The sequence below is a fragment of the Halichoeres trimaculatus genome, unplaced genomic scaffold (genome assembly GCF_033239565.1).
Source record: "Halichoeres trimaculatus isolate MK-OKI-2021-1 unplaced genomic scaffold, fHalTri1.1 fHalTri1_scaffold_24, whole genome shotgun sequence".
In the NCBI taxonomy this organism is placed as follows: Eukaryota; Metazoa; Chordata; class Actinopteri; order Labriformes; family Labridae; genus Halichoeres; species Halichoeres trimaculatus.
The window spans coordinates 7,846,281-7,859,549 of NW_027437202.1; the positions used below are offsets into that span (position 1 = coordinate 7,846,281).

At 49.1% G+C, this 13,269-nt stretch overlaps 2 protein-coding genes across 2 annotated transcripts; both read left to right on the forward strand.

Annotated features, from left to right (window-relative positions):
- Positions 1-1,113: 1,113 nt before the first annotated feature.
- Positions 1,114-7,155, forward strand: adamts1 (ADAM metallopeptidase with thrombospondin type 1 motif, 1). Its single transcript, XM_074664608.1, has 8 exons — positions 1,114-2,438; positions 3,160-3,500; positions 3,583-3,715; positions 3,799-4,256; positions 4,343-4,529; positions 4,637-4,815; positions 5,063-5,238; positions 5,325-7,155. Exons 1-8 carry the CDS (start codon positions 1,814-1,816, stop codon positions 6,061-6,063), a joined length of 2,838 nt encoding a protein of 945 aa, XP_074520709.1. The 5' UTR covers positions 1,114-1,813; the 3' UTR covers positions 6,064-7,155.
- Positions 7,156-8,447: 1,292 nt separating this feature from the next.
- On the forward strand, positions 8,448-13,115 carry cyyr1 (cysteine/tyrosine-rich 1). The gene is made up of 4 exons (XM_074664611.1): positions 8,448-8,873; positions 10,378-10,477; positions 10,977-11,137; positions 11,979-13,115. The coding sequence occupies exons 1-4, from the start codon at positions 8,783-8,785 to the stop codon at positions 12,110-12,112; spliced, it is 486 nt and encodes a 161-aa protein (XP_074520712.1). The 5' UTR covers positions 8,448-8,782; the 3' UTR covers positions 12,113-13,115.
- Positions 13,116-13,269: the final 154 nt, after the last annotated feature.

Consider the following 13,269-nt stretch of genomic DNA (forward strand, 5'->3'; position numbering starts at 1 on the left):
TGACCTGTGTCGACTTTTCTGTGAAGTTTGGCAGTTTAATTTTTACCTGCTTACTCTTTAATGACGTCAGGACTGTGACTTGCATGTGAATCCTCTCTGCGCATGTCTGTTTGCGCAAAGGTAAGATGTTATTTACGTTATCAGCTTCACTAAAAACGTCTTCCATTTCATTTGTGACGCACGCCTGCCACCACGTGGTCACTGACTCGTGCTTTTATTTTTTTACAGTTTACCAAAAGTGATGTTAAGGCGCCACCTCATGGTTAGTCACGTGTTTACAGCGTCACGCGCCATGATTGTTCGCTTATGTAAGACCGCCATCTTCTGGAACATTCTGAAACCGCAACAACTCACTTTTTCTGACCTGTTGCTCTTAAGGTGGACTTCTTGGATTTGACGCTTTAAAAAATAATGTTTGTTGTGTTAAGTGCGTGAAAAGAAGCACATTATGGTAAAAAGTGTTCCAGTAAATTTATTTATCATCTAAAAATGAAGATTTAAAGCAGTTTATTTGCAGTTGGAGACATAATGGAGACGCAATGTACGTTTTTCTCAGTGTTGTGTTTGTTTTATGAGTTTTAACTTTATTTAAAGTGTCTGTGTTTGGATTTTTCTTTGATTTTCTTCTACTTTTTGTGATTTCTCTCCATATTCAGTTCAGACTCCTGCCTAAACTCTTCCTGTGTGTTTGGGAGAGTGGGCTCAGCCCGCGCGGGCGGGGTGAGCAGCCGGAGGACAGGGGCTCTGCTCTCCATGGGTTGCATCGCTGAGGCAGCCCCATGCAGGACCCGCTCCACCTTAAGACCTCGGCGGCCCCTCTCTGCTCCCTCTCCCCGGGGAGCGGAGCTGCGGAACCCGGCCACGGCGCACCACAGCCGGCTTGGCACAGGGGGAGGTGAGTACGGCTCCCGGAGCCTTCGCCAGCTCGGTACGGTTACCACTCCCGACCTGCTGCCATCACCCAGCTCCAGTTGCACAGCCACTACAGCAGTGATCCTTATAATGCTCTGCTGCCTGCCTGTCACCATGATTTATGTTGGAATAAGCCTGAATTCAGTCTGAAGCAGAGGGGAAAGAGTTAGAAAGTAGAGCACTGAATGTGTCCCAGACTTCTGAAAGTTTCCACCTTAAGGTAAAGAAAGAGAATCAGAGTGAAATGATAAGAATATGAGACAGAAGGAGCAGATCAGCCATTATATCAGTGTGTGTACATCTCATGAGTCACACACACAGTTTGAAGAAGAAAACACTCCTCTTCTCAGAGCTGCCTTCCCTCCACAATGATTGATTATTATGGCAACGCTCCAGGTTGCTGGTGCGTTTTCGTTGCGCACGGGATTTGGCCCCTCTCACATCAAAGGCCCTCAGGAAAGGGGTGGTCCCGGGGCAGGGGGATATATAGGAGGGACCGGCTCTGTTCTGACTGCAAGGCAAGAGCAGAGAACAGACTAAACGGGCCAGCAGAGAAAACCCTGCCCCCGAACTCAAAGACAGAGAAACTGAGACATCTGCTGAGTTTTTGGAGAGAAGGAGAGACGCGTTGGATTTACTGCCGAGGTCCAGACTTTATTTTCACTAAGAGAAAAGACTTTCTGCAACAAGTCAGCCTGCACATAACTTTTAACGACTTTTGCACTGGATTTGATCCTTTTTTAGATTTTTATGCTCGTGCGTAATTTGGGGGACAGTTTTGTGGAGGTTCAAAGACTCTGGTTCTGTAGCTTAGAGTGGAAAACCTTTTAAAGGATTAACTCGCTTCCTGGTAGAGACTTTATTATCAATAAATTTCTCGACTGTCGGATTTCACAGTTTTATGATGTTGCTTTTACGCGTTTCCATTGGTTTAATTGCCGCTCTGTGCGTCGGCACGGCGCGCGGCGCCTGGGAGGAGAGCACCGTGGTGCCCGTCAGATTAGACCCCATGGCTTGGTCGGAGAGCGAAACCGAACCGAGCCGGACTCCCTCCCCGGAGGAGAAGGAGAAGGAGGCGGAGATGAAGGGGTACAGGTTGGACGTGTTTGGGAAGGAGCTGTTCTTGCAGCTCGAACCTGACCAGACCTTCTTGGCGCCAGGTTTTGTCTTCAGCTTAGTGGGGAGCCCTGAGTCCGACCCCACACCGGAACCCAAGAGTGGAGCGGAACCGGGCTGTTTCTACTCAGGCACCGTGAACGGAGAGGAGCACTCCGCCGCTGCGCTCAACCTGTGCCACGGACTCAGAGGCGGATTCTACTTTCAGGGTGAAGAGTATTTCATCCAGCCCCTCAACTCGAGCGACTTCCAGGGCTCTGAGGAGGACGTCCACACCATCCGCAGGAGAGGTCGAGCAGCTCTGGCTGAGGAGGGGAGCTCCAAGTGTGGGGTCAACGAGGACGAGGAGAGGGTGCCAAAGAATCTGGAGAAAGAAGCTTGGAGCGGAGCCGCTCAGGCAGAGCAGACAGGTGAGGCTGCAGAAACACTCTGCGCTTTTTACGCACGTTAACCGCTGCTGTGCCTCCAAACACACGAAGAGGCGTTTGGTTTAGTCTCTGCGCAGAGTTCAGGAAACATTAGAGTAAGAAGAAGAGTTTCAGTCAGGAGCTGCAGTTAATAAGAAGAGCAAACTGCTGTCAGCTGGAGCTGAAAGTGTGCCAGGCTGCACAGCATGCGCAGTGCACTCAGCTACCTCTTTGACAGCGAGTGGAGAGGGTGGGAGGGAAAGAGGAGGAGGAGGAGGAGTGACGGAGGAAGGGGAGGGGAGCAGCGGGGTTGGGGCCAGCCTGAGCCCGGCAGTGTGAGACGTGTAAGATCGCCTCCTGGTACAACCCGCGCCGGCAGAAATTTTTCCCTAGAAAGGATTTGCTCTGCTCTCCCCGCTCTCACTCGCATAAGTTTCCACCAGAGAAGGTCAGAGGAGGAATGTAGACCCCGGGGAGGAGGAGCCGTCGGTGGTGTGACGCTGAGTCACGGCCAGGCTCCTCCAGGCACATCCGGAGCTCTTTTTGGAGCATGAAGAAAAAAAGCCTTTGTATCTATTTAGAGCGCTGGCTGAGTCCTCCAGTCTGCAGAAAGTTTCCACAAACTCTCTGTTATGTAAAACTGTCACAGTCAGACCAGGACCATGAAGCCCACGTGGCCTTTGGATCCAGTTTGGTCTAACCCCTGTCTCCTTCTCCTCCCCAGCCCACCACAGGTCTCGCCGTTTTGTTTCCACTCCACGCTACCTGGAGATCATGCTGGTGGCGGATCAGTCCATGGCTGAGTTCCACGGCGCGGGGCTCAAACCCTACCTGCTGACCATCATGGCTGTGGCGTCCCGCCTCTACCGCCACCCCAGCATCCACAACTCCATCAGCCTGGCGGTGGTGAAGCTGCTGGTGGTGTACGAGGAGGAGCGAGGCCCTCAGGTGTCCTCCAACGCCGCCATGACCCTCCGCAACTTCTGCCAGTGGCAGCGGCAGCACAACCCAGCCAGTGACCGCCACCCTGAGCACTACGACACGGCGGTGCTCTTCACCAGGACGGTGAGTCCAAGACACATTAAACCTGAGCAGAAAGTCCCAAACAGAGTTCAAAGTCTAACTCCTCTCCTGGTTTCTTGTTTAGGACCTCTGTGGCGCCCACTCCTGTGACACGCTTGGCATGGCAGATGTTGGCACAGTGTGTGACCCTGACAGGAGCTGCTCCATCATCGAGGACGACGGCCTCCAGGCGGCTTTCACTGTGGCCCACGAGCTCGGTAAGAAGGACAAAATCAGGTTTTCATGCACAAAGAAGCGTCACAGATTCTCCAGATGTGCTCACAGATGTGTTCCCCTCCAGGCCACGTCTTCAACATGCCTCATGACGACGCTCAGCTGTGCTCAGGCGTCAACGGCGCCCACTGGGGCTCCCACATGATGGCATCCACCCTGTCCAACCTGGACCAGCAGCAGCCGTGGTCCCCCTGCTCCGCCCTCATGGTCACCACCTTCTTGGATAACGGCCACGGTCAGTGCCTTCTGGACAAACCGGTGAAACCTCAGCCGCTCCCGCAGCCTCTACCTGGGACGGTGTACGACGCCGACCATCAGTGCAGGCTCACCTTTGGCGAGGAGTCGCAGCACTGCCCGGATCTGAGCACCACGTGTGCGGCTCTGTGGTGCACGGTGACCACCACCAACGGTTTGCTGGTTTGTCAAACCAAGAACTTCCCCTGGGCGGATGGGACGCCGTGTGGGCACGACAGCTTCTGCTTGGCGGGACAGTGTCTCACCAAGAGCCAGGCCGCCAAACACCAGGTAGGAACCAAACCCCCATGAGTCCATGCAAACTCAGCTCACCTGTTTCAGACTCCTGTAACCGTTCTGTGTGTTTGTGCTTTCAGACTCCTGTGAACGGGGGCTGGGGCTTGTGGGGTCCATGGGGCGACTGCTCTCGAACCTGCGGCGGGGGAGTCCAGTACTCCTTCCGCTCCTGTGACAACCCTCTGCCCAAAAACGGGGGCAAGTACTGCGAAGGAAAGAGGATCCAGTACCGCTCCTGTAACACCGAGGCCTGCCCTGACACCAATGGTACGAGATCCTCGAATCCATAATCTGGTTTAAAATTGGAGAAATTCTCTGTTGGTGGTTTAAGTTTGGAGGTTTTTATGTTGATGTGCGTTAAATCTCTTCCTCAGGCCTGTCGTTCCGCGAGGAGCAGTGCCTGGCCCACAACGACATGTCAGCCCAAGTGTCGCTGGGTTCAGGGGAGGGTGTTGAGTGGGTGCCTAAGTATGCTGGAGTCTCACCCAAAGACCGCTGCAAGCTGGTGTGCCGCGCCAAGGGGACTGGATACTTCTTTGTCCTCAAATCCAAGGTGAGATTTGCTGACACGCCAGATTTAGAGAAGTGTTACATCATCCTGTGGGTCTTAGTTTATCTTAAATCAGGCCGCTGCTTGCTCAGACCTGTTTCAAGGATCAGCTATTGTCGTTTCTGTCGGCCTCAGGCTGCGCTCTTCACGAGGAAGAGGCGCGAGCTTCTTACCTTTTGACTCCGGCTCTTACGTAACAGTTTTACGAGGCAGAAATCTAAACTCTCATCTGCTCCTCTGCTGCCCCAAGGTGGCTGACGGCACGCCCTGCAGCCCAGACTCCACCTCAGTGTGTGTTCAAGGCCAGTGCGTCAAGGCGGGATGTGACCGCGTCATCGGCTCCAACAAGCGCTTTGATAAATGTGGCGTGTGCGGAGGAGACGGTTCTACATGCAAGAAGGTGTCAGGCTCTCTGGAGCGTGCCAGGTACGCATCAGGAAGGCTTTCTGTCATCACGCCTGAAGGTTAAATGTTTTTACGTCCACATCTGACCTCTGTGCTTTCCCTCTCAGGCCGGGTTACCAGGACGTCGTCACGATCCCTGCTGGAGCCACCCACGTAGACGTCAAGCAGCGAGCCCCTGGCAGCAGCCGCCATGATAACAGCTACCTGGCCGTGCGTCGCCAGGATGGAACCTACCTGTTGAACGGGGATTACAAGCTGATGACCATGGAGACGGACATCGCCCTGCAGGGCTCCCTGCTGCGCTACAGCGGCTCCTCTGCCACCCTGGAGCGCCTCCGCAGCTTCGCCCCGCTCCCCGAGCCCCTCACCATCCAGGTGCTGTCGGTAGGAGAATCCCCCAGACCTCGAGTCAAGTACAGCTACTTTGCACCCAGACCCAAGAATGCTGCTTCAGCGTCCAACAGCAATGGCCGCCGCCAGTCCATCAACGCCATCACAGAGGTTGGCGGTGCAGAGTGGACCCTGAGGGAGTGGGGTCCCTGCTCGCAGACATGTGGCGGCGGGATGCAGCAGAGAGAGGTGGTGTGTCTGGATCCTCAGGGGCGTCCCTCAAAAGATTGCCCAGAGGAGCTGCGTCCGCTGGCGTCCAGATCCTGCGCCGCTCAGCCGTGTCCGTCCTGGCTGCTGGGAGAATGGTCAGCATGCTCAAAAACCTGCGGACGAGGCTTCCGCAAACGCCAGCTGCGCTGCATCGGGCACGATGGGCGCACGTTAACCCACGACAGCTGTGACTCCAAAGACCGGCCGCGACCCCTGCTGGAACTGTGCAATCAGGGCGTCTGTTAAGGACTGCTCCACGCCAACCTCCCTCCATCCTTCAGTGACTCTTGTTTAACACCAGACGTCCGATAAAAACTCTGATCTTCACTGCCTCTGTTTTTAACTCCTGAGGGGCTGATGAATGTTTACATCCAGGACCAGCGTGCTGCAGGTTGTCCCTGGTTCCTGGAAGTCAATGGGTCCACGATGACTGTTACGTCTCATTTTTTCCTTCCATATCGAGGGCGGCAGTCCGTCCACATGGCGCTAGCATGCAGCTGCATCTTTGGACTGATTCCAGCTTGCAGCGTGTCCCGGAGGCAGAAAGCATGGACACTCCTGATTTCCTAAAGGAGCATGCTGCTTACTGTGCTGATGCTTGTGTGTGAGTGAGAGCATGTGTGTGTGTGTGTGTAAGACATTTTTAATGCATGTTTATGATGTTTGTCCAAGCTGGGCTGGACACACATGTTGGGGTTTTTGTTGAGGAGGTTCTCGTAGAGTTTATAAGGAAACAAAAGAAAGAGAGAGCTCATATTCTCCAGGCTCCGCCCATCAGGTATGGATTTAAGATGCTCAAACTGCCACTCCACCTTTATTTATCACAAACCTGTAGCACTTCATCTTTGTTTGACCAGCGGCACATTTTCACACCCCGTCGTCTCTGAACGCCTCAGTACTTCGTCCTCTAGCCATATCTTGCCCTCATCACACAGCAGCCTTTAATGAGGGATCTCTTTAAAGACCAAAGAGGAGTGTGTGTGTGTGTGTTAAAGTGTGTGAATGTGTGTGGAGACCTAAAGAGGGACTTGTCTCCTGCTAATACTTCATAAGTAAGTCTCTCCTGCCTTCCGAGAAGGCTCCTTGTGCGTGTTTTTCTATCATGTGGTTTTTCTTTTGTACAGAATATCCAAACATTATTTATTTTTGTACAGCCTGTTAAATATAATCATGTGGCTTTTTAATATTATTTTATATTTGTTGTTGAGATCACAGAAGGGAGTAGAGTATACAGAGTATTTATACAGTGTTTTATATATAAATATATATGTGTGTATGTATATATTTATACATATACATATATATGATCCTAGGTTCATGAATAAAGTATCACATTGACTTGTGCAGCTTCTGTCTCCAGTGTTTTGTCTGTTTGATGCACACACACTCATCATATTGTCCACTAGATGGCACCATTCGGCTCTATTGTTTCTGAGCCAATCACACTGCACTGTGTATCAGTTTAGTTTTTATCCCCCTTCATGTCCCAGAGGTCAAAGGTCACCCTGAGCTGTCTGCAGCCACAGAGCCCTGCATGTGTGGCACTTCATCCTCACCCCAGAGGAGAGCGATCCGCCGCCTCGTCGGCTCCCACAGCAGCACAAAGGAAATCATTATCCTGTAATTATGGCATCAGCCTCCTCTGTGATCTGCATCATGTCACCAGGATCTAAACAGCTGCTGTAGGCCTGCGAGGACGCGGGACACCCCTGATTTAACGACTGACAAAAAGAAAAACACAACGTGAATGAAACTTCCTGTTACCTGCTTATTTGTGCTTGTCTCCGTCCCGTCATTACGCCTCAACGGAAACATCTGGAAGGCGTTATGAATCATCCCTGCTCAGAGTGGGTGGCATTTCTGAGAAGTAAATTATCTCCCTGCTTTTTGCCAGTTTCTTTCCCATACATTCATCTCAAATTGTGGATAATTCAACCTGGTACATCCTCAAATATCACACTCATCCCTGCAGAAAAGACAAAATAAACTAATAAAAGCAAAAACAAATGATCTCTTAAATCATCTTTGTGTGAGAGGATAAGTTTTAATATCATCTGCACTGTTTGGTAGGATGTTTACAGCCTACAAGGAGCCTCTCCAGAGCTATAATTACTCAGTTTAATGCTCAGTTTTATGAGCGTGTGGAGGTTGGTGGTTCACCCCTGCGCGTTCAGGCAACAGGAGAAATATCCAAGTTGTAAATCATCCTTTTCAACAAATTTCAGTCGATAAAAGCAGAGAAATTACCTCTACTTATTCTTTAATGGAGTTTATGTTTTAACATGTTGTGGAAGTTTTATCCACTCCTGGTTTGCATTGGCTGTGGCGCCCTCCTGTGGGGATGCCTGAGTTTGCAGATGTACCAAAATCTTAGTGCAGATTTTAGATATTTTGCATGCATCATGAACATGAAAATCTTATGCACACAGGACAGAGATTTACTTCTTGGGACCTTGGGGGCTTAGTTGAAGATTTTGAACCCTGTTTCAGCAGCCATATGAGGAGGAAAACTATGAAATATGAGCTATGGGTCATGAAAAGGAGGAAAAAGCAGATGCTGGGAATGTCAGTGAAATGATATAAGGTGCGCACTTTGGTGACGCGTAAATGCGCATGTTCAGTCGTGTTATGGACACACTCTAAAAGTCTTTTCTAATGATGGAGCTCACCCCCCCTCCTTTTTCTCTCTCTCCATGTGAACCCAGGGTAATTCGAGTAACCGGGGGAGGGGAACTACACCCTCAGCAGTCAGTCGGAGGTGTGGAAACGCGAGGAGCGGACAGGAAAGACGCGCACACGTGGAGGAACAAACGGATCTCAACAACCAGAGGTACTGGAGCATGTAGCTCCTGGATTTAGAGGCACAAACATGCCAAGAGGAGACCCAGAGACTGCGGTGTGTTGTCACTGATAAGAAGCTGAAGAGAAGCCGGTGGAGCGGACTCTAAGGGGGGAAAGGAGGGTCATGGAAAACCCCTGGAGGAGGAGGAGGAGGGGGGCGCAGGCGGTGAGATGGAAGTTGCTGAGGAGCTCGTTGCTGCTTTGTTTATTCACCGGTGAGTTTGGGTTTCTATCTGACACCTCTTACTAAGATTCCCTCTTTACACTTTAGGAACAAGCTCAGTGAAGTGAAATGTGCAGAAAATCCTCATCCAACATGTTTGATTCTTGTAGATTTTTCTTCTGCTAAATCTTTCTGATTTCCAAAATCAGTCCTGGAAAACCTTAAACCAGCAGCACAGATCTCCAGAGAGAGGGGGCTGGGGATACTACAGACCAGCTTCAGAAGTTGGTGTGTGAGTGGGAGTGTTTTGTAGTGGAGGGGGGAAAGGACATGATGCCATTGTCTCCCAGCGTGTGGAGAGACAGGAGCCAGGACCTCTGTGGACCACCCAGTCTGAGCAGCACCAGCAGGCTGCTGCTGGGACCTCCTGGAGGCATTTACAGGGAGGTGTGGGAGCTTTTCTGCAGGGGGGGTGGAGGGTTTAATTAAAAAGGTGGTTGACTGTGACCTCCATAATCAGATACACATCCATCAGGAGCTGAGAGGTGTTTTTTTTATCCTTGGAGTGAGGTTTTAATGACATTTCTGCAGGAGAGAAATGTATCCCAGCATCCTCCAGCTGTGATTAAAGCAGCCCTCTGCTCTTTCTTTAATCTCCCTCTACATGTCTGGAAATATGCACACATGCCTGCAGGCACACATCATTTGAGAGTGAGTGATCGCTGAAGGAAAGCAGACACACACACACACACTTTTCCACAGAGCTTCTTTTCTCTGCTTTGTTTCTCCACAGCTGAAGAGGGGAGAGCTTTCAGATGACAGAGCCCCGCGTGGTGGCAGCAGGTTGAGACGAGTACACAGAGCAGAGCAGCTGTGTGTGTGTGTGTGTGTGTGTGTGTGGACGTCTTTTGAATACAGAGGCTTTGGCTGAGTAATGAACGCTGAGTATTGTGAGGGGGAAACCACATTAATCATAACCTCAGGAGTGTGTCATTTATCCTGCAGATGCTGTGTTTGCTCGTAGCATGAACAAGCATGTTGGACGAACACTCCTGCGTTATCTTAACCCCTCACGAAAAGGAAGTTTGTTAGATTGTCACACAGTTAACGTCGTGGAGACTCCTTTGCCCCCTAATCCATCAGATTAAAAACTTTGATTACAATAATACATGCTTGCAGGGGTGGCAGGATTTATAAGAGCAGAGGTCCCTGTGAGCACACTCCACACTTGCTCTCCACAGGTATTGATTGCTTCTTTTTTAAAACAGGTAAGTGCTTTTCCAGCTCTGGGCTCTCGTAATAAACCGACTTCAGACTTTTAAATCTGCCTGCAAAGGTATAAATAAAGGCGACGGGTCAGGGTTATGTGAGGTTTTATTACAGGATCAAGTTATTTTTTCATCTTGAAGGAGGTTTTATGAAGTTTCCTGGACATCTCTGCTGAACTTGAGAGCTGCACTAAAGCTTGAAAGCTTTGCTGTAAAAGCTTTTCGTGTTGAATTCCCCTTCAGAGAGCTTTTGGTTTTAATTCTGATGTGTGTGTTTGTGTGTTTCAGGTGGCAGTGAAGCCCAGTGTGAAGGCTGTATTGAATACTGCTGCGATGGATCACCTCCTTTCTGCTGCTCGTACTACGCCTACGTCGGGGACGTCCTCTCGTAAGTCAGCACATCCACAACTTCAAAGACTTTCATCCTGTTGGCTAAGGTTTCCAAAACAAATACAGGCATTTATAAAGCTGACATAAGACAGAAGGATCTGACCTTTTGACCTCTGTCTGTTTGGACTCAGCACAGCTGTTTTCACACTTTCACCCAGCTGTCAGACTTCTTGTTGTAAACTCTGATACTCTTCACTTCAGTCAGAGTTTTCTATCTGATCACGAAACCAGCCGGCGTTAAATCCGCCTCGCTGACTAACTCCAAAGACGTAACCGACCTGCTAACGATGACTGATCCTCTATTCTTAACGTGTGTATTCACACACGCTCCGTCACACAAACAGATCACACAGCCCAGCGACATCAGATGCTGCGGCCCATCTCCATGGCAGCTCCTGAGGAGGATCAGTAGCATGTCTGTTGGAGACAGCTGCCTCTCCTCACACTTGACTGGGTGGCTCACAGTTTATGTGTGTGTTTGTGTGTGTGTTTTTCAGTGGCACTGCGATCTCCGGTATCGTGTTTGGCGTGGTGTTTCTGATGGGGGCGGTGGCGGCCTTGTTTTTGTGCGTGTGCATGTGTATGAAGAACGGGAGGGGTGCGAGAGTCGGCGTCTTCAGCACCTCCTACATCAACACTGTGACCCAAGGATACCCAGGTGGGCCTCAAAGACACACAAAAAAGATTTTTGATGCGTTAAAACTGAATTTTGACAAAACTTTTGACTCATTCCACACAATTAAGTGCCAAAGTGTCCAAGTTTACAGAATTAGCAGTGAAGTCACCTTATCTCCAGCCTTCAGGCGTCCAGATATGAAAAGAAAACAAATGCAGCATGTAACAGGATCCACCTCGACCTTGAGCTTCACTCCCGTCTAGACTCAAAGAACGAGCTGCTTCTTCTCAGCACATCGAGTTTTTAAACCTTCCTGTTTTAACCATGAGCAGAGTAACTCCTCATACCCACTCACGTCAGTCACAGCCTGTTCCTGCTTCAAGGAAGGACACCTGTACCAGTGTTCCCACACTGTACACACTGGAGCATGTCTGCACATCAGTATCCAGGAATGCTGTTGTTTTTTTTTTCTGGGCTCATTATTTATTTATCACGTTTCATTCTCCTCTGTGTATCGTCTTCATGCTACACCGGATCGGCGCTGTTCGCTCTGCCCTGCAGCTCTGATCAGGTTTCATAAACATGAGCCTCAGACACACAAAGGATGTAGTCGCTTGTCGCTGCACAAGAATGAACAACAATGTTTTTCAGATACTGTCTCCAAACTATTTTATTATTATCATTATTGTTTTGAATTTGATGCTTATTACCCACCAAAAAAAACCTAAAAACTAAATCCTCCAGTGTCTGGTTGCATGTTCTGAGTTTGGCCACTAGAGGGTGCACCTGCCTCATCAAACTTCTGTGCAGCAGCATTTGCAGAGGAAATGCATCCGTCATCCTGAGCTAATCCCTTTTATTTGTCAATCTGTCTCATTCACAGGTCCTCCACCTCCGTACACCTACGACTACGAGATGTACCCCCCCTCCATGCACCCCCCGCCTTACACCCCAGCTCAGCCCCAGCCCGCCAACTACTCCCCACCTCCTCCTTACCCAGGCTGCACCCGCAAGTGAATCCCATCAGCAGAGATTTCCTACAGGGCCGTTTAAAGGGATGGTTTACTCACCTGGAAAAAGGTGTTGAAGACAGTTTAAAGGGCCCCTAAGAGGTGGAAGTGGCCCAGTGCAATATATCTCCACAGAGCAGGATTCCCGGTGTCTGCTGGATGTAAATGCTTCTGCATTTTTCTGCACGGTTGAGTCTGGACTAAAGGGTGCGTAGAAAAGCACAATTTCCCACAAAGGCAGTAAAGGAGCACCTTGACATGTCCAAATCCTGTCAGCTCTGACTGTGCAGCCCAGCGAGTCCCTTTTCCCCACCATCAGTATCCCAGTGTTACCGTCTCTGCCTGTGCACATCAAAGGTACCGTGCTGCTTTGATGAAGGTGAAGACCACTTTTTTCTGGATAGATCACTGGAGGAGAGGAGTATTTCCAGGACATGGACTCTGCTTTTATGGAAAGTTACACCACAGTTTTAAAAAAGTCAGAGGCAAACATCTCAGACACAAACACTCGAAATACAAAATGTGTAATACTGACTTTAATAGTATGAGAAACTTGAAATAATGTGTTTTATGTTAATTAAATAACTTTTTATTGCCTTACTTGAAACAAAATGAACCAAGCGTTCATTTTATAGTGGAGAAAGTACATGTTAAGCCTTTATTGAAAAATGATGACTCATTCAGAACCTGTACTGCTGTAATACCCCAATAAGGGTTCAATATTGAAAAGAAACAATAAGTTTTGACGAGGAAAAGGGACATTTTTAAGTATAAATCAATAATCTCACAGAATACCAGGCTTAATGGATATTTTAACTTTAACTCTCAGTATTAATAGCTATGTTTTAACGAATTTGTTAAGGGTTAATTCTAATTCTTTGAAACCCAACCTTTAAATCTTAATTATAAAATCAAAATCAGAGTAATAATTTTTACAATGGATGTACTGCCTTACTGTTACAGTGACTGTTAAGAAATAAAATAAAAGCAAAACAAAAAAAAACTGAAAATTAATGGGTTGTATTTTTTTACTTCTGCGCATGCGTTGACTGTTTTGTGTTTTCTGCATTAAAAAAGTGAATGTTCGATCAAATATTTCATTTCCGTGGGAGCTGGATTAAAAAAAGGAGTGTGTGTCTGACAGATAGCGTTTTCGTGTGTTTG